We start from the raw sequence: 22423 nt of genomic DNA, 5'->3' as shown, positions 1-22423 counted from the left end.
GTGCTTTGTTCAAAGTCGAATATACAGAATGACTTTGGCAAACATAAATAGTGGCTTTGAATAATCCAGAGAATCCTGCTGTAACTTTAAATATGAGGATCTCATACTGTAACAATTTAGCCAGAGAAGGTTGGATTGGCCCTTTATTCCTCTGCCAACCCTTCCCCAGCTGTTTTCTCACTAAGACAGCTGCCTTCTTGCAATCCTGTGGATTTGCTTATTGCATGGATTAAAGTTCTCCATCGCTTTGGCGGATTTCCGGTAATTGCAGCGAGTCTACGACGGATTTCCGTCAATTGCAAAATATTACATTTTAACTTTTCATAAAGATTACGTGTATTTACCTTGCTAAGTGGGATGTGATCAAAGCCTGGAGTGTAGCGAAAGCATGTACTTCTCTCCACTGTAAGCATGAGAATCTACACCTATATAATTGTAAATGATATAATATCTACAAACATTTCCTATTTAAAGGAACAGTATGTAAGAAATGTATATCAATTAATCATAAAATGGCCCTGATATGTCACTAGACATTAAGAAATCATTTTCATTTCAAATACTTATATCACTGAAAACAGTGGTCTGGCCAGGATATTGTCATTTAAAAAGTGGAGTTGCAGCCCTCAACTGATGTTTATGTTGTCATGTTGTGTATTGGCCACCAGTTGTGTGATTGCAGTACCAGTTTTAGCCACAAGTTTTGTAATTGCAATACCAGTTTTGGCCACAATCCTACATACTGTTCCTTTAAGTAAAACACTTAACAACATTTTTATTATTGGTAAGTAAATATATTTGTTTATATATTTATTTATTCCATTTTTATATAGTCTATTGTTAATTCTATAGTTTTGAATGGTGCAATTATTTAAATTGGTTAAGCGTAACAAGTAGTTGTTTATTTTATTCACATATATTTTGATTAAATATGTATTAATATCTCTCTTATTAATGTAATTCTTATGTGTCTGACTATACTACTTAACCTTAATAAACCAATCATACCGTAACATAATTAATTTACATTATTAACATTATTTCTAAATATGCAGCATATAAAATCTAACGTTATCAATCAAAAAATTGAGGTGATAAAAAACATTACACTACTATCTGCCTCAGGAGATGATTGAAGTATGAAGAATTGTGAGATGGTGCTCTGATTTCAGTGAGCTCTAGCATTGCGCGAATGTTGCTCTCCTGAGGCATGCTGTTGCATATCTCGCTCTGCCAAAAGAACCGGCGAGAGGGCGTCCCGCCTTCCTCTGATTGGCCGTGATTCACGGACCATGAATTTGAAACAAACCAATCAAACCAACGATGGCAGAGAGTATTACCCAATCAGAGGCAGAATAGGACGTGTCTTCACACAATGCGGGTGGGGTGATTTGCATGGGATGCTGCATAATGTGGACCTATGTAAAATACGGAACAAATCGTGACCCGTATTGATTTGATATGGGACATATGAGTCATATTGCCTGTAAATACCGGACGATCCCGTATTTCACGGGACGGGTGGCAACCCTACTTATCTCTGAGTTTCATTATTTAAAAAAAATTATGTGCCCTCACAATCTTTAACCAAATACACAAATCTCCTTTCCTTCTCAAAACAATATCTCTTTACTTAAGGTCATATGGTATGGCAGGTGGCCGGGGTCCAGAAATAGATTGCAGCGATGACCCAACTTAAACGATCCAATCAGTTCTTGATGGATGAATTTAAGTCCAGCCCTACCTTTTACATTTTTACAGAAGCCGTATCACTCGGATATACGTCACCACTGGAAAATTAAGACAATCCGTTTTATGGCAACTTTAATTCAGTCTGTAGGAATGAGCGGGTATCAACAAAATGATAATGGTCGCCTACAGTTCATTAACTTTTCTCCAACAAAGTTTACTTAATATTTTCGCTTTATAGTCCAGAGTCACATGTAGTAATAAATCCAACGTCTGTGATATGGGGAAATATAAACAAATCATAATATGTGGTTTCCATTCTTTTTAATCTTAATTCACATTACTTGTCAATAACCAAGTTAACACTGAGCTGAAGATGAATGTAATGTATGTGTTTGTTTCTGATCAGATGTTGATGACTGTAAGTATATACCTGATCTGTGTAAAGGAGGCAGATGTATAAACACAGCAGGTTCGTATCAGTGCAGATGTACAGTGGGATATCATCAGGATATGACTTCACTCATGTGTCAGGGTGAGTTACTCTACTCTTTTCAAGATTAAAATAAGACAATATAGTACAAACACAATGCAATATAATATTTATAAAAGTGTAAATACTTGACTTCATAGATATGTTGTTACTGTTTTTTCTCCTGAAAAAAAAAACTTGAAAGGAACTATCTAGAAGAGAGTTGACATAATGCAGCAGTCACATTGATGGAAATGTCAGATGTGTATGACTGGTTGTTATATTAATGTAGATGTAAGATATTTCTGAGTTGTTGTTTATATTTGTCAGATGTGGATGAATGTTCCAGTGTTAATCCTGGTGTATGTGATGGAGGATACTGCATTAATACACCAGGCAGTTACTCATGTGTGTGTCCCGCTGGATATCTTCTGTCTACAGACCGGACACGCTGCCTTGGTGAGACAAAACAGCCACTAATCCTTTTAAAAAGACTACAGCAGAAAATAATTTGTTTACAGCCTGGTACAAAAAGTGATTTTTGTCTATATGGCAAATTTTGCCCTTCATGACAACTGTGAGGGTGTGAATTGTTTTGTTACTCATTTGTTTAAATGATATTAAGCCTTAATGTTTGCCATAATTAAGGGCGTGGCCACTTGAGTGATAGGTGAACAGCCACTGCTGTCACTACCGTTGAGCTAGGTGGATGTGGATTTACCAACCAGCCACCTTAGCTTGAACCACATCCCGCTTCTTTACCTATTATCAGTTATCTGTCAGGGGTCGCAGATTCAAGATGGCAACAACAGGCCCCGCCAACTACTGACTTCAAAAAAGCTCTTCACTAACCTACGGGTGATGTCACGGACACTACGTCTGTATTTTTTACAGTCTATGGTAACTACACCGGTGATCCTGCTGTAGTTCTTTATTCAAAACCCAAATGGACCCAAAATATTTTTATTAGTGTCATGAACTGCCCGCCGAGCGAGACAGCGGGAAACGAACCCAATCACAGACGAGGTTAAGGTACATGAAACAAGACTTTATTATAAGACAAACAGAAAGCAAAAACCCACGATGGGATAAACAGCACTAGAAATAGACAGACTAGACAGGACTGACTCTAACTAACAGAACTGAAACAAGGACTCAACCCAAACACGGATTGGACACAAGCCATTCAGTGTGATCCGGGGAGACCTGACAGACGACACGACATGATCAAGGACATGATATATATACATATAAATACACAACACACAAATACAGGATGCTAGACAACAGGGCATTATATAAGGGAACAAATCAAGAGGGAACAGTGGAAACTAATCAAACATTGATGGGAGAGCTAACGAGGAGACCAGGGGGTGGGGCCACAAACGAGACACAGCAGCACACGGCCCAAACACAGGCCATGTGCTACAACACAAAACATGGGTACCGCCACGATCCTGCCACTTGACTATGAACAACTATTACAGGAGGGCAGGATCAGGACAATTAGCAGCTCATTAGACAAACAAACATTTTCCCAGTTTTAAGTTTATATGGTGAGCTTCAACTCTGTTAATGTTTCTTCAGGCATTGATGTGATGTTTATGTGTTTATCAGATCCACACGCTGGCATCTGCTTCACGTCTGTGGTTCATGGACGTTGTGTTCAGGAGCTGAGTGGACGCTTCAGTCGAACCCAATGCTGCTGTGACCACGGCCGCTGCTGGAGTCATGAGAAATGTCCTCTACCAGGATCAGGTGATTTAACAGACATCAATGACAACACTCAATACGAACTGAGACAGCTGTTTTTGAGTACAATTGTTAGTAATTTAATATTTAAACTATAGGAGAAATTTAGTTTAAGTTTTGATGATTATTTCTGAAGTTGATATTCAAGTGGCGAGAGAGGGGATGACAACGCACCTGGATGTGCGAACGCCGTCTCTGTCGCTCCGTCACGGTGTTAGATGCATCATTCAAGTTGGCGTAACAATGTTGTTGGACGTAGCTGAGCAAGTAGGACATGAAAACAATTATTTTGGCGTCGCGGATAAAAAGGCCATTGTGGTCTTTTTAAAGGAAGAACAACTTGTAAATCATTGGATACAGAGCAGTGCCAAAGTGGTAAGTGGAGCTCTTGTTACTGTTCAACCTTTAGGATCTCCAACTGTAGAGGTAATAATTACAAACGTACCGCCACTTATTCCGGATGAAGATATACAGCGGGAGCTATCAAGATATGGAAAGTTTTAAAGGCAAGCGGATTTAAGATGGTGGTGGTTGGATGCAAGCATGAAGCCTTAAAGCATGCATTGTCATTTAGATGACAGGTGTTCATGTTTTTGAGTAAGCCGACCAAAACCGCATACTGTGACAGTACGTACTGAATGAGATGAAGTACCTACTTACTGACTGTTTAAACAGTAGGTATTGTATGGTATGAATCCTGGTAGGATGAATGAGATTCGCAAAAATTTAAAGACCATGTAAAGTTAGCAATGTTTTCAGTTACCCTTTCCTATTTTTACGTTTACCTATATTGCCGTTTTAACTTCATTTTACCAATTTACAGTTCAAAGGAGGCAAAGGTCAGCTGCTCGCAGATCAAAGCTTCATAGACAGCTTATAAATAATTTACTAAATAACATGAGTATCTATTTAGCAAGTAAATGTTACCTCAGAATCAGAAGACACGAGAACATAACTTTGACTTTGGCCCAAGAAAATAAGTTATTGTCATGTGAGGTTATGATGATTAAATAAATTAATTAATAAAACAATACTCTATATAATGCACATTTTTAACAGTCTTTATTACATTTAAAACAAACACACACCTACACACACGCGTTTAAATAAGCAAATAATGTTGTTAATAAAACTATGTACACATTAACAGACTTTCAGCCCTACATCATACTGCCATCTGAACATTGCTGTGCCAAATATTCGGCTGTATTTTGAAGATGGAGCTGACCTCTGTCCCACCCTCCGACTTTCTCGACAGTCCATCAAGTCCCTGATTGCTGCTCTAAAGTCTGATTCTGGCTGGCTGATTCGTGGCTGGGAAAAGGACATTGAGGTGCTGTTTTTTCTTTACTGGCTGGCCCATGCAGCATCATACAGGGTCGTGTCAATGGCCTTAGACATCCCCAAGTCCTCTGTGCACAGAGTGAGCAGGGGAGTCATTGGGATTTTAAGGAGAATCAAAGCTTTCCCCAACGTGGATGACCTGGAGGCTGGCTGGGTCTCCAGCTTTTCGTTTAGTAGCTGGAGCAATTGATGGGTGTCACATCCGCAACAAACCACCAGCAAGTGATGGCCCATGTTATTTTAACAGAAAGCTGTTTTATTCTGTCCAACTGCAGGCCATCACTGACTACCAGGGAAAGTTTCTTGTCATCTTTGTTGGATATCCTGAATCTGAAACAGACCTGTTTATACCGGCCACCTGTATCCACCTGCAGGAAAATGCATCCTTGGAGATGGTGGATATCCTTGTTTGCGTGTGCCCATCTGCCTCATCACCCCCTACAGAGAGCCTGTTCAGAATCCGGTATAGGCTCGCTTCAACACCAAGCACTGCCATGTCCGGAGCATTGTGGAAAGGGCCTTCGGGATGCTAAAGACAAGCTGGCGTTCCATCTTTTTCAAGGACCTGGAAGTGAGCCCTGCCTTTGTGCCAGATGTGGTTGCATGCTGTGCAGTGCCCCACAACCTCTGTCTTCTCAATGGGAACATTGTGGTTCCAGATGTTATGGGGGATCATGGGGATGACCCACCCGAACCCCAAAACACAGAAGCCAGCAAAGGAGATGATGTGCGGGACAATCTGGCAGCAGCTGTGTCCGCTCCAGACAGCTGGGTGTCTGCTCTTCACGAGCATGATTTCCTGTAACATTGCATAGGTTAAAAATAAAAAAAATCTGTTTGTGTTCTCAAATTTGAGGGGCTGTTAATATTCCTAAAACCGCTAAAATACTTTATATTTCATTTAGTAGTTTTTTGTTATATTTTTATTATATTCTGTTTATATGTGTAGTATATTCTATTACATTTTCTTGTTTTACTTTTCTATTTTTTGGGTGAACTGTCCCTTTAAGAACAAAAATAAATTAAATATTTTTAAAAGCTATCTGTACTACTGTGTGGGTAAATTTCTACTGTAGTTTCCATGTAAAAATGACTTTCAGCTCCCCCATGTGGTTGAAAAGTGCAACAGTGCCTGGTATCAGACACTCTTCTGCAGGCAGGGGGAGGGGCGGGGCTGTGTGCTCTACCCTCCACCGCCACTTTCAGAGTGTGCTTGTAGCAGCTAGGAGGCTGCTCAGGTTGCAGCAACAGTACAATTTGTCCAGTTAAAAGTTGTTCTATCACTGAAATAATTTTAGAGACATTATTTAAAGGTCAAAAAACTACATAATGTTGCTTTAAGGAATCTTTCCTCTCTCTCCTTAGTCTCTCTGTCTCTTCTTTCATCTCTCTCTCATTTCTCTGTCTCTTCTTTCCTCCCTTTCCATCAACTCTCTCCATTATCTCTATTCCCTTTCAGTAGCATCTCTTTTTCTTGCTGTTTCCCTGTCCTCCATCTCCAGAATTAGCTCCTCAACATTCTTCCTTTTTCTCCCTTTCTCTGGCGCAGACGTCGCTGAGGATGGTGAGGTTACAGCAACATTCAGGATGAATGAGGAAATAAGGGCAGGTGGTGAGATAGATGGTCGACCACCTATTGCAATATACCATTTTCAGGTTGCTGCTGTAACCTAACCATTCTCATGTCTCACCCCCGTCTGTGGACATTTGAGATCCTACAAAATTTAAAAAGCACAATATTGCAGGCAAATAAAATCATTAGATTACTGCCAGATGGACCATGACAGAATTCTTATTTTGGGGTTAACCTCCTTTGTACAAAATTTGACTTTGTATTTTTGTTTGAGGTTTTCCAATTTTCGTTTTATCTGAAAAACATTTCCCCACCAGGTTCTGCTCTGTCAAAACTATGCAATAAATGCACAGACAGACATCAATCATAAAAAGAACTTGGAAAAAGTTGCAAGTGTTAGTACATTGTACTACCAGAGTCAACAGACGTAATATGGTTTCATTGTACACTCCCTGACAAAAGTCTTGTCGCTTATCTATTTTGTAGAAACACCTGCTATTAACCTGACCTTTAATTAATCAATTGGTGTTAGAAATAGCTCATATGAAAAGCTAAAACCCTCCCAAATGATGTTTAGAAAATAAATTAGTTTCACTGAAAAAAGATTTATCATTTAATCAAGACAGAAAGGTCAAATTTTGGCAAGACAAAAGTTTTGTCGCCTATACAGAAATTGAACAAATTTACTGCAAAATTCAAAAATATGTCAGCAAATTAAGTAGTGGTGCTGTGAGAATCAAATTTAATATCTTTTATGACTTCCATGAGCTTGAAGGACTGCATCCATGCGGTTTGGCAAGGATTCATTCAATGTATTGATTAAGTCATCAGGAATAGCAAAGAAAGCAGTCTTGCATGCCTCCCAGAGTTCATCAATATTCTTTGGTTTCATTTTCCATGCTTCCTCTTTCATCCTACCCAACATATGCTCAATAAAGTTCATGTCTGGTGACTGGGCTGGCCAATCCTGGAGCATCTTGATCTTCTTTGCCTTGAGGAACTTTGATGTGGAGATGGAAGTATGCGATGGAACACCATCCTGCTGCAGAATTTGGCCTCTTTTATGGTTGGGAATATAAGAGGTAGCATTTCATGATATTTTAGACTATTGGTGTTGCCTTCCACCCTGCAGATATCTTGCACAACCCCATACTAGATGTAACCAGACCATGATTTTTCCGCCACCAAACTTCTGGGTGAATCTTGGATCCATGCGGGTTCCAGTAGGTCTCCTGCAATATTTGCGGTGACTGTGGTGTAACAGAAGATTCATCTGAAAAATCCACCTTCTGCTTTTCCAGCGTCCATCCTTTTAGCAGGCTGTGGGCCTTTTGTTTAGTGCTGGCTTCTGGGCGCTTATTCAACCATGGAGGCCATTTCGAGACAAAATCTGACAAACTGTTCTGGTTGACACAGGGACTTCAGGTGACCAGGTTTCGTGGAGCTCTGCTGCAGTGGAAAATGGGCTGGCCTTGGATTTTCGAGCCAACAAATGGTCCTCTCGAGCAGTTGTCTTCTGGGGTCTGCCTGACCTGGGCTTGTCAAAAACGTCTCCAGTCTCTTCAAATCTTTTTTTATCCTCTGTACTTGACGCTGAGACACATTGAAGGTGTCTGTCACATCAGCAGTGGATCTGGTCTTCAGCCTCTTGATAATCAAAACTTTAGTCTCAGGGTGAATCTTAGGCATATTTGCAGAGGTCTAGTTGCAGTTGATGTGAAGGTATAGTGTACTGGGGTTCTTTTTATACACACCTGAGACCTAATTGATCTATTATTATTCACAGATGAAACTTATATAACAAGGCGACAACACTTATGTCTTTGCAAAAATTGACTCAATGGGCTTTACCAAGCTGTGAATATTAGAATACTTTTTGCCAGTTTCGTTTTGCACTGAAACATAATTACAAAAGCTGTTGGGAGTAAAATGAGTCATTTCTTGAAAACAAATCTTGATTAGAAACATATTTTAGTGGCACTTATTAGTCCTAGTAACATCAAATCAGTATTTAAATATTAGTGATTAGATTCATTATATACCTGTTAATGCTACATTAAGAAGCTAAGGCATTAGTAATTTGCTCTGAAGCTAACAAATATATTCCAAAATATCCCCACTGGTAAAAGAAACATACAAACATGAAACCGTTTTAATTCCCTAATAACTGATGTAAAATTATCTCATTAAATTGCTTAACAAACCCATCTGTCTACAGAAAGCAGCAATAAGATGATGTACTTTAATAACATTGATTAAACACATTTTACAGACAATTTACAAAGTTGTTCCATTGGTTAACATTGTTTAAACCTTAAAGCGAGACGGTCATTTGTTTGGATGATTTTATACAAGTTTAGTTTAATCACACAAAACAATGTTTTTCCTGAGGTACTTACACTTGAATACATCCGCTTTGCTGCTTTCCTCAATTTCCTAATATGACGACGCCTCTTCTTTGTTCTTACTGTTTTTGGAATACTATGAATTCTGACAAACTGCTTATCGCCTACTATATAGTATGGACGTAGGCGGTTTCTGACGCAGCCTAAATGTATCTTTCCAGTGTGTGTTTAATGGAAAATCGTACATGTTATATGGGAGCGTTGGTGAAATGCTTTGTTTTGAGTGTGGCGCCATAGGACACGTGAGACTATCACGCTGACATAAAGAAAGAGTGACAAATGAGAGAGGTCAAAGCATTAATATGAATTCTAATGTGGAGGAAACATAAAAAAATGACTTTCTTAGTTAGTAATTTTGTCTTGTTTTCAGTAGAAATGTCCAAAAAAATTTTTAACCAAGATGCATTTTCTTGATAAGCAACATGACAGAAAGAAAAAAACTAATTTTTAGACAGAAAAATATAAAAATTTAAGTCAATTTGTGCTTAAAACAAGCAAAAATATCTACCAAGGGGATGAGAAAATATTCCTTGAATTAAATCTTTAAGAAAAAAGTAAACTTATTTCAAGATTTTTTTTCTTACCCCATTGGTAAGACCTGTTCAAAATCCCATCAATAAAATGTACCCGTGTTTCCTGTCCATAACATACGCCTGCCCATCTTATAACCCTACTGCCACCATGGGCCACACGATCCACAACACCATACGCACTTCTCTGGTTATCTGGTTACTGTTTCAGTTATTAATTGGGCAGGCAAGCCCAGTTCTGTTTGAGCGACAGCTAGGTTCTGCTTTCTCTTCCATGTATTAGAGAAGGCACTTACTACCCTCTTACACACACTTACAGCATGATCCACCTGTAGCAGTTTCATACCATGCCCTGTAAAAGAGGATATAAATAAAAAAAAATGCTTAGTTTAGTTAAAGAAAACAAAAAAATGTTAATTGAATTTAAAACAAAAGACAACAACACAACTGTTGTAATTTATACCTTAGATTTTGAATAGCTGCCTAATCCTAACTTTTATTACTAAAAAATTATAAATAAAACTTTTATTGTACTAAAAATGTGGACTATAATTTTGTATACATTTTTTTATAAAAAAAATGATTACACATTGTTTTGTGTTATCCTCTTTAATACATTGTTTATTTTGTGTTAAAATAAATAAAAGGGATAACAAGATGTAAAATCTAGCTATAAATGTAGCTATAATAATGTGTAGCTATAATAATGACTACACATAAAAAGACTATACTACTAGTGCAATATAATAACGATAAAAATAAACAACAAAAATACAAAACATTAACATTACTACTGTTAAAAATAAATGTAATTTTAGACATTTGCAGACAATTGTGGATTTTTTTTAAACACACCAATTGCGAGGTGTAGACCAGTGGTTCTCAAACTGGGGGCTGCGAGATGGTGCCATGGGGGCCCCAGTTTTATGAGATTTTATAAAATACATTAATTTATCATAAATTCTGTGTAATTAAACCATAAAAAATATAAGATTACTAACAACAGCACTACTTTGCATAATTGTGTATGTTTTGTTTAATTAAAATGTTACATTTTAGAACAAATTTGTCATAAATTTTCTTTGGGGGGGCACAAAGAAATGCACTGTACACAAGGGGGGCCGCACGCTAAAAAAGTTTGAGAACCACTGGGGTACAGACCTGCCAACCTTGGAATTTTTTTTTTTGAGTACAGTAGCATCAGCCGAAAGGACAGAACACGGGTTTTAAACATATAATTTAACACGTGCACACACACACACACCTCTTGGTAACTTTCAAGGTAACATGCTGCACATTGTACTCACTTTTTTCCCATCCTGCCATAATCTGCTTTAAAAATAATTATAAATGTGAATTAAATCATGTTTAACAAAATTTGCCAAACATGGTGATTAATAACATTATTAATGTTAAATACTGTATTCTCCAAAGTTTAGCATGTCTGCACAAACACTGTTAAAGTGATATTCCTGTTAAATAGTGGGTGATAGTTCCCAAATGACATTCTGTTATCATTTACTGACCCTCATATTATTCCTAACCTTAATGATTTCTTTCTTGAGTGAGTCAGGTGAATTCCCTTCACTGAAAGTGAACTTTCCGTTTTTATTTGACTCAAACTGGATGATCTGCCCCATGGTAAAATCATGGTACTTTTCATAAGCGCTCAATTATAAATTATGCTAATTTACAAATCAGAAGTACTGTTAGCGCATCTTGCGGTCAAGTGCACGTTAAACGGAGCCCGCGAGACTGTCGACTTCATAAAATTAAGCTAAATCATTATTTCAACTTTGCACATCCACCCTGACCAGTTTACCTTAGCAAGTCAGACGTCTTGACTCTCTGTTGAAAAAGATTGTCAGAAACTGCGGGTGGGAAACTGCGGGTGGATGAAGGAGATCACGCAGGCTTTTGTGATTCCGTCGATAGCAGAATCTTGTTACTGATTGGCCATATGACTTGTCAATCATCCCGACTTTCTATTTAGTGGATGAGCCCAGTGCTATGATTGGACATATTTTTCTTTTTTCTGTTGCTTGTTTTGAGTACTTCGTGCGGCAGAGGCGTTACCTGGTTTTTGCATAGTTTAGAGAGACAAATCGTACCACCGTACTTTGAGGTAAAATGAGTACCTGCTACGCAAAATGCGTACAGGTTGGCAGGTCTGGGTGTAGCAATGGCCAAAGCATTGTAGCCTGGTCCAATTGTTAAGTTGAAGTGCTGTGATGTTATTAGTCGCGTTGGCAGTGTAACACTGACTTGACGGCTTTCTTGTAATCCCCAAGACTCCAATGCCTCTCTGAGTCCTTGTAATCATTTCTCCTGTGTGGTCTCCCGGGAAATAAGAGGTTTGTAAGCATTTACTGCACAGAGTCCAGTTGTTATGAAATGTATCATTAGACTCATGTAAGGCTGCGTTGAACGGCTCATCCAGAGGTCTGTAGTCGTTGAAAAGTATGCAACATCACATATCTCTTTTTCAACTTCGCTAAAGCAAGACACCTATAAACTCGGCAACTCCACCTGTCGTATATATTTGCAACTTGGCATTGTATATCTCTGATCCAGTGTGTGAATCAGTTCTTTAAAACCCTCCTTTTCAACTGTACTGATAGGTGGCATATCTTTGCATATGTGCATTGATTATGTCCACCCATCTTCGAGAATTCCTTTCATAAGGAACTGCTTTAGCAAAAGACGTCATTAATGATGTTTGTACATGTTGTTTAGAAGCGGTCTGGTAGGCGGGAGGCGGGGTTGTGTGGTGGAAATCCACATTTTTTTTACTTTGGGCATGCACGTATGGATGCTTTGATTTCAGATGATAAAACAGGTTTGACGTATTTCCTCCGGTTGTCGGAACAGTCGTCATGCATACCTTGCAAATCACATGTGTCTCACTTGTATCACTTTTTTATAACCAAAAGAAAAATTCCACACTACAGATGTTGCACCTTTTTTCTTGACAATCTCTTTGTCGTTCTCCTCGTTACAGAGATTTGTAGTGCCCGCCACTGCTGCTGTTGCACTGGCTTCCCCTTCCATTGTGAGTGAATACGTTATACGTCATGCGTGGCTGCGTGCGTCACGTTCAACATCACGCGAGCGCAAACGCGATACAAACGATAATTCAAAAACATTTCTACTGGTTAATTTTTTTTACAGGTATATCGCCCACCCCTATTCTGGAGAAAGCTTTGTTTAGAGATATTATCATAAATTATCATAATTTAAAAATGTAATTTAGTGTCAGAAGCAGAGCCAGGACCCAGTAATATCATGCAAGAGACTGATGCTCTCACTGTTGAAGACAGAGGTAAGCTGTTGTACCATAGTTTGTAAATAAGCAAACATGAACACAATAGTTATGGCAGCTTTTTATGCCCAAGTGTTACTACATTATGCTATTAATAAACAAAGAACAGTAAATATACAAAGCCCATGATTGAAAGGGAATAGTGCTTTCTACATCAAATATGTTAAAATGTAGAATGTTCTTTATTGTGATTAAATACAGGTGTACTTGAGTCTAGGGATACAGAAGGAAGTATAAAAGAAAGAGCAGAGTCTACTCAGAAACAGATAGTAGAGGCAACAACTAAGCAGGCTAGGAGCAAGGAAGATGAAGATGATTCTGCTGATATATTTGATTACTTTGCTCAATCTCAGTCAAAAGATATACATAAATGTTTTTCTTATTTTCTATTGTTAACTGCATTCTGAGCAAATGAGAAAGAAACGTCGGGTGATGTAGTGCATAGTGGATGTTGTTAAAGTCATAAGCAAATGTGACCTTAGCTACAGGGGACATAAAGAGGAGGCAGGTTATAGCTTAGAAAACATTGTTGTTAATCATAGTAATGTTGTGGAGTTGAGTATGACATTTGCCTCCAACAGCATGCTAACACTTGCATCGAAAATAGCAAAAAGCAGCATGAATCGGGTACAAAATGCAGAGGTGCTCTAGTAACTCTTATGTCTAAAGAAAAATAAAATAAAGTTTTTGATGTCATCAGCCAACTGATAAAGGTGACTATAGCAGAAGAGGTGAGACAAGCTGACATATTCTCAGTACAGATTGACACTCCCCAAGATATCAGATCCAAAGACCAATGTTCAGTCATACTTCGATACACTCTATTGCCAAAAGCTTTGGGACACCCCTCCAAATCATTGAATTCAAGTGTTCCAATCACTTCCATGGCATCAGGTGTATAAATCAATCTATCACCTTACCATGCAGACAACTTTTACAAAGATTTGTGAAAGAATGGGTCGTTCCCAGAAGCTCAGTGAATCTAAGTGTAGTACAGTGATAGGTTGCCACCTGTGCAATAAGTCCATTTATAAAATTTCCTCACCACTGAATATTCTACGGTCAACTGTTAGTAATATTATAAGAAAATGGAAGCAATTGGGAGCAACATCAACTGAAGTGGTAGGCCAGGTAAAATCACAGAGCTGGGTCAGTGCATGCTAAGACTCACAGTGCGTGGAACTTTCTGAAGAGTCAATAACTACAGATCTCCAAACTTTGTGTGGCCTTCAGGTTAACTCAAGAACAGTGCATAGAGAGCTTCAAGAAATGGGTTTCCATGATCAAGCTGCTCCATCCAAGCCTTAAAATTTGATGGAGGGGGATTATGGTGTGTGGTTGTTTTTCAGGGGTTGCGCTTGCCCCTTAGTTCCTGTGAAAGGAACTCTTAATGCTTCATCATACCAAGACATTTTTTTTATACCAAGACATTTTGGACAATTTCATGCTCCCATCTTTGTGGGAACAGTTTGCGGATGGCCTTCTCGTCCTACACCAGTGTCTGACAACCCAAAAGCCAACCAGGGATTCATAGAAGGCTTGTTGAAGTATAAGACCGTGCTCATGGCTCAACTCTTCCTCCAGATTTTTGAGATTACATCCCCCCCACTTCAAAATTCTTACAGACCAGGAGAATGGATATTATCACACCTCAATGCCTGGTTGAGGGGACAGAGGAGGGCCTCAAGAAGTTTGCTAGAGACTTTGAAGGAGTTATGTGTGCAGCTGATAAATTTAAAAAAAGTGGGCTAAAGCTAAAGTTGCAAGAGGAGGAAGAGTGTGAGCTTATAGATGCCAGGAGAGTTGCACAATATTAAAAACTGGCATCAGCTGATACTGATTTTAAGGTGAAAGTACACACTCATTTTAATGCTCATGTGAAGGTAAATTAACTCCCCAGCTCAGCTTTGGAAGAAATAAGTAAATGTCTGCTTAGGTTTCACAATATGGCTACAACTGACTAAATATTCCCCTTTTGGAGGGTTCCATTGTCAGGACAGCTAGGGAAATGCTACAAGGAATTGATGAGAATCCTTCTATGGAGCAGTTTGTCCTGTTTGTTTTCAGGGGAAAGAAATGTCAATAGAAAGGAATGCTGTGAAAGCAAAGTCTAGCAGAACACTGCTATTCTTGTTTTATTCTTTATTTGGGTTTAAGGGTTGTATATTTGTGAACATGTTTGCACAGAAAATATATATTCATATTTCAGGATAGAAAATTGTTATGCATTAAAGAATAGTGTTGGAAGTTAACCTTTAACTAATATTCTCATATTTGTTAAAAATATTTAAAGTGTTAAAGCAACTGTTTCCTTGATTTGTGCATAGGAAAAGGAGATGATTATATCATTAGTAAGTGCAATAAATGTTATTTTAATCGTTATTTTTATGTTTGTATTTATTTGATATTTTTAAGGTTTGTATTTTTATAAACACTATTTCTTACAGAAAATAGCTTTAATGATGTTAAACATTGTTGTGTTGTAGAGAAAACTGTTATTAGACATTCTAATACATTTTTATTGTGAATACACTTGCTGAATTTGCACTGATATTTTTAAAATACAATGAATTAAAGGGCTGTAGAGAACATTGCACTACAGAAGACTTATATACTGATGGTTTTAATTACATAATATAAATATAGTCAGTCGTGAACTAAAGTGGGCTGGCCTAAGGCATGAAACTCCAGGGGCCTCGTGTATAAAACTTTGAGTAGATTCCATCCTTAAACTGTGCATACCCACGTAAGGCAGAATTTGTATACGTTGTAAACGTTTTTAGATTTATAAAACCAGAAACTGTGCAAAATTTCATTCATAAATCCCAGTCAGTGAAAGATTGTGCGTACGTGCATCTCCGCCTTGAACAACCATATATGGAGCGTACAACGCTTAGTTTAACTGGGCATAATGTTGTCTGCATATCATTTTAATATGGATTTTCCATACATGTGATGTTTCAAAACGCAAGAAAAATATCGTCGGCGTCGCTGTCCGATTGTGTGATGTGGGTTGGTAGACAAGAAGAGGCTGAGGATCCAAGTGCAGTATATTTATTATAAAAGTAAATCCAAGCAGGTAGACACAAACATAATCTGTGTAGCTTGTATAGGACAGGACTCTGAAATCACAGGCTTTGCTTATCCCGTGCAAACAAAACTCAGATGTAGGGAGGTAATTTTTAAATTACACAAGGTCCCCAGATTATACTAATCCCATGCAAATAGTACTTAAGTCATGAAACAAATGTTAGCGTGGGTGTTGCATTTCTTTTCTCATTTAAAGGTGTTACATTCTTTTTTGTTAATGTGTATGATCCAAATATAGAAAGAGATTGTGAAACAACTTCAAAAGCTAAAGAAAGCAATAAAACAATATGATGATGGCAGTGTGTGTGTTGTAGCAAGGGGAGAATGGAACTGCTCAACAAATATTTTGTTGGATAGAAATGGGGAGGAGCCTCATTTAAAATCTAGGATGTTATTTCTTGATAGTGTAAAGGATTTTAATTTAGTGGATATATTGAGAAATAGAAATAAGTTAGTTAAGCAAAATACTTAGATAAAGATATTAGATTCTGTTGTGATAGGGGCTAGATTGCATAGTTTATATACTAAGTAAATAGTATAAACAGGCTTATTCGCACTAATATACAACCAAATTGTTTCTCAGATCATCATATGGTGACTTAAGATTGTAATATTATAAAAACAGAGGTGGAAAACGTAATAAAATATTATACTCAAGTAAAAGTTACTGTACTTTCATAATATTTTACTTAAGTAAAGTGGTCTAAAAAAAAGTAAAAAGTAAGTCATTTCAACTTTACTAAATTACATTTTATCTTCCTAAATTAAAGCCCAAGGACAAAAAGGCATACAGCTTTCTACAGGAAAGTCAAAGTTGATGGTTTACCATGGGAATTTTTATAAAATGTTTTGGAGTGTTTTAGGTATAGATTTGTATAATCTATTTTGTGAATGTTTTAAAAAGAGGTTGTTTACCAAACAGCTGTCAGAGAGCAGTGATTTTACTCCTGCTAAAAAGATCTTGGGTTGTTCAAAAATTGGCGCCCTGTGTCTTTAATGTGCTCAGACTACAAAATACTGTCTAAGTGTTTAGCCAACAGAATTAAAAATATTTTGCAAGTGGTGGTTGAAAAAGAGCAACCTTACTGTATTCCTGGCTGCATAATAATGGATCATTTGTTTCTTTTGAGAGATGTTATTGATTTGTTTGTCAGAAATAATCTTTATGTGGGTTTTTATCCATTGACCAGCAGTAGGCTTTTGACCGTGTAGGTTATGAATAGCGTTTTTAATGCTTTAAACACTATTGAATTTGGGGAGAAAATAATTTCTTGGATATAATTGCTGTATGAAGGGTCTTCGTTTATGCTTAATCTGATAGGAGGTTGGTTGAGTTGTCCAGTCCTTGTTACACTATTTCAAAAATGTCATGGAGATAGAGTTCCACGTATTGAAGTTTCAGCAGCTGTACAGGAAGATAATGAGGAAATTGGCCATTCATTTATTCTAGATTTCTTAGGACATTAAGAAGTAAAGTTTGCACATAACATGTGTAAAAGTTACCCATCAAACTGTGTTAAACAAAGTAAGAATTGGAGTTGGTCAGAACTGTTGCTGGAGGTTTTTGGGTGAGACAACTGTTGAACAGCATTTTGCGGACCTTCAGTAGAGACTGATTGACGTGGCTATAGCTACATACGCATGTGGCAAATCTAAATTAAGCAGTGGGGAAAATTTGTCTATTTTGTGGGACTGAAGAAACTGTTAATCACTTGTTCCTTGAACGGTTTAGGTTAAAGGAGCTTCTTGATTGTTTTTCTTTATGAGATGTGGAGAAACACTTTCTTATTAGGATTTTATAAGTGGTCCAAAATACAGCTTTCAAGAACTGATATCTGTATATCCACCTTATTTTTGACATAAATGTGGGCGCCACCTTCTAGTTTCTTTGTGTAAAACTCCTGGTGAGCCACTAAAGCTAACTCGTAGTATTGGTATTGCGAGGGACACGAGTGTGCGGTGTTGACTGGCTTTTTAATGTTTATTATGAAATCCAGAAAGACCGGCATAATTTGTGCAATGAGGGGTTGCCATAATAGAAACATAAATCTCTAAAAAAATGTGTTTTGTCTATAATCCACAAGAGCCGAATGTGTATTGTGTCGCACGTGCACCCATTATCTGTATTTACAAATCCATCCAGTTAAAGCTTTCATAGAAACTGCCAGTAAATAATAAATACAATAATTGTTTAAAAACAACTAATATTATGCTACTATATTAGTAGCTACTATAAATCAGTTCAAAAGGAATTAAATCATTTACTGAGGAAGGCAAGGAAAAAACATAAGGACACTATAGAACATAACTTTAATATAGGGAACTCTAAAAAAATGTGGGACGCCATAAAAGTGGCAACCAATATGGCCCCATCTCGTAAAAGAATCATAACCAGTGAGGATGAGCACAAAGCTAATGAATTAAATGCCTTCTTTCTTCGGTATGAGTCACCAGTGCAAAATTTGGATACATTGGATAACATTACATGTGACTTAGATCAGAGAATAGAGGTGGATCCTCGTAAAGTTAGCAAGCTATTTAGAGGCTTAGGCTCAAAAAAAGCTACAGGTCCTGATGGGATCTCTACCGTTTTGCTAAAAAGCTGTGGTAGAGAACTTACTAAAGCCTTCTGCCCTATCTTTCAACGTTCAGTGGATTCCCACATCATTCCATCAATTTGGAAAAAATCCATAATTGTACCGATTCCTAAGAAAAATGGTCCAGTTGAAAATAGTGATTTTAGACCTGTAGCGTTAACTTCCAATGTTATGAAGTGTTTCGAAAGATTTGTTATATCAGAGTTAAAGGAGCAGGTTAAGCCATTCCTAGATCCACTACAGTTTGCGTATAAGGCCGGCCGAGGCACTGAGGATGCTGTCAATTGCATCACTCACTTGGTTAACACTCACCTGGAAAATGCCCAAGCGTATGCTCGTTTACTTTTTATAGATTTTAGTTCGGCTTTTAATACACTACAGCCCATTGTACTAATTAATAAGTTAACAGAGCTAAATGTGAACCCTTATTGTATTAAGTGGTTTTATTCTTTTTTAACTAACCGGACACAACGGGTCAGGGTTAATAATTCTTACTCAAAAGTGGAAACTACGAATACGGGGGCTCCACAGGGTTGCGTTAGCTCACCTATTTTATTTACATTATATACTAATGAGTGTGTCGCTAGTCAAGACAATACGTTTTTTATAAAATACTCTGATGACACAGCTGTTCTCAGTCTACTGACCAGGCAAACAAATATTACAGAATACTTCTCTGCTTTTGACAAATTTGTTTGCTGGTGCGACAGGAACTTTTTACAATTAAATGGAACGAAGACAGTGGAAATGATTTTTGACCCAAAACATGTGGGAGACCACAGTCCAGTAACGATACAGGGTATCAATGTTAAACAGGTTTCCTCGTATAAATACTTGGGAATTTTCATGGATAATCTACTTAGTTGGTCTTCTCATGTTAATAATCTGTGTTCCAGATTGCAGCAGAGGCTCTACTTTTTGCGTAGGCTTAATGTGTTCGGAGTGAATCAGAAGATTATGTACCTTTTCTATCAGTCTGCGGTTGAGAGCTTAGTACGATATGGAATTACAGCATGGTATGGTAACCTGACTGTCCAGTTAAAATCCAGGATTGGGAGATTGGTACATAATGCCCATAAAATTATCGGGTGGAATGAGAAACAAACTGTACAAGAGTTGTATGATGTATCGGTTTTAAATCACGCTAGGAAAATTGTTGCTGATGAGACACACATTTTACATAGAAACTTTCACTTAATGCCCTCTGGGAAACGTTATAGAGTCCCATTGTGTAAGTCTAACCGTCTTAAAAACTCATTTGTTCCCTCTGCAATTAGAATGCTGAATAGGGACAAAATAAATTTTTAAAACACGTTTTAGAGATTGTGTATGCGGTAACTAGTGTTATTTTGTGGATTTTGGTGTATATTGTAATTGGGTATTTAACCCGGTTTGTTCATTGTATGTTTTTGTATGGTTACATATGTTCGCACTGGCTGTGTTTTTGATGTCCAAGACAAATTTCTCAGAAATGAGACAATAAAGTATAAAGTAAAGTAAAGTAAAAAGTATATATTATTGTATATATTATTACAAAAATGCTACAGTACAGAATATATACGACATAAACTGCTTATTAGTTAATGTTTATAATAGATTGTAATGTGTTTCTGGGTACTTTTGTTATGTTTTAAATGATAAAGCAAATAATTTTATAATTTCATGACTCCATGTAGCCTGTAAGAAGCAATGTAATAATATTTTTATCAAACAAAAATAATACAAAAAATGTGATAGTTTTATTTGTTTATTATGGTTTGTTCAAATAACTTATAATGTGTTGAATGAGAAAGATGCTGGCGACTATAGACCTTTCTCACAACTTCCGTATTTATGACCGGAAATACGCAATCGTCGCGGAAATCTACTTCCTCGGCAGTCAAGGCAATGTAAAAAGCCGTATCTGTTCCATTAATTCTCTGTTGATGGTGAAGTTAGACAGAAATGGATTCAGGCTATCCGGCGAGATTAAGGACCTAACTTGACCATAAGAAAGGGGAGCATTATGTATGCACCAGACACTTCACTAAAGACGACTATATTTTAGGGCTCACTGGTCGCTGCTTGCAATCAAATGCTGTCTCTACCCTTTTTTCTTGGAACAAGTTCACCCCTACACACAAACATACAATCACAGACATTACCAGACAAAAATCTTGACCAATAATGATAGCTTCCGGCTAACGTTATTGTTGCTACACACAAGACGTTCACTTGGACAATCATAGGCAGTAATTTAAGGTAATTGGTACCATGATGCTTCATTCAAAGCAGACTATAATGTTTTAGTAAGGTAGTCTATATCATCTACTATACATACATTATGTGTAAGTGGACACGCTAATAATGTGTCGTTTTAGTTAACAGTTCAGTAACAGTTAGACTTGCTCTCTACTTACCTAGAAATGTATGGACAAATTCTTCATGGAAAAAGTTTTCCTCCATTAGTTGTGTCACATCAGCAAATGTAATATTTGGCAAATCCGTTAACGAAGTTGTGTAGACTCTTTGATCCATTTCAAACTTGCCCGGGTTTATGTTTTTTTAGCGTGTTTACGCTTGACAGGAACTCCGCTTTCACGACGATTACGTATTTCCGGTTACTGTGAGAAAGGTCTATTGGACTGCGTGATAAGCTTGATGTGTCGCCATAAAAACTCAAACAAGTCAATTAAAAATTGGAGTTTAAAAAAACTCACACCAGATGGACAGTAGTGACATTTAAACCATCAAACCATCTATTCCATGTACAAACGCTCGATTGACTTTCCTATTGTAGAGATACTGGTATATGTCTCTGTGCTTTTATATTTGCGCATCAAAGACCCGTCACCCCCGAGCAACAACACAAAATAATTTTATATATCTTCATATGATGTATCAGGCCTCTCTCTCTCTCTCTCTCTCTCTCCTGACAGATGAATACTTCAGAATGTGTCTGGTGGGCTCTGCTCTCACAGGATATAATGAAGAAGATCCTGATCTGAGTCTTCATTCATTGGACAATGAACAAAAAACACCTCCGGTTCATGAGATTCCTCATATGCCTCAAATTCTCCATCATGAACAGAGACCAGAGCGACCTCTCTGTGAGCAAAACTTTATACATCAAACAAACTTTTACTGAGCAAACAACATACTGTCTCATGAGTTGATGTTTGATTTTTAGTCAGTATGAATGATACAGTGAACAGATGCCGTCTTTTTCCTAACCTGTGTCTGAATGGACGCTGTGTACCTGTGGGTTCAGCCTACCGCTGTGACTGTAACATTGGATACAGAGAAAACCACAGGGGAGAATGTTCAGGTCACCACACAATCACTGTATCACATCATATCATAACCTCAGATCACCTTCACTGTAACACATCTTATATCTGTATATTCTGAAGCAATGATTTTGACTGAATGATAAGAATATGTGTTGTGTGTTTAGATGTGGATGAGTGTGCATCTGATCCCTGTACTAATGGAAACTGTGTGAACACACTGGGCTCTTATCACTGCACCTGTCACGTCGGCTACATCAGAGCTCCAGACAAACACATCTGCATTGGTGAGACTCAAGCCACAGTTTACAGGTGATTCAGTAGATATCCAACAACTTCTGCTTCAAAGAAATATAAAGATAAAGAGAGGACTTACATTG

At 37.6% G+C, this 22423-nt stretch overlaps 1 protein-coding gene across 1 annotated transcript in view; it reads left to right on the top strand.

Annotated features, from left to right (window-relative positions):
• The window catches only part of LOC129446078 (fibrillin-2-like), a 38619-nt gene extending 16196 nt beyond the window's left edge, over positions 1-22423 (top strand). The window contains exons 7-12 of the mRNA XM_073873772.1: positions 2099-2224; positions 2492-2620; positions 3779-3919; positions 21693-21863; positions 21944-22081; positions 22211-22423. Of these exons, the coding sequence (XP_073729873.1) occupies positions 2099-2224; positions 2492-2620; positions 3779-3919; positions 21693-21863; positions 21944-22081; positions 22211-22359 (854 nt within the window). The 3' untranslated portion in view covers positions 22360-22423. The remainder of the gene's footprint in view (positions 1-2098; positions 2225-2491; positions 2621-3778; positions 3920-21692; positions 21864-21943; positions 22082-22210) is intronic.

Source organism: Misgurnus anguillicaudatus, chromosome 12, assembly GCF_027580225.2.
Source record: "Misgurnus anguillicaudatus chromosome 12, ASM2758022v2, whole genome shotgun sequence".
NCBI lineage: Eukaryota > Metazoa > Chordata > Actinopteri > Cypriniformes > Cobitidae > Misgurnus > Misgurnus anguillicaudatus.
The sequence above is the reverse complement of the archived record's forward strand: the minus strand, read 5'-3'. Positions and strand labels throughout refer to the sequence as shown.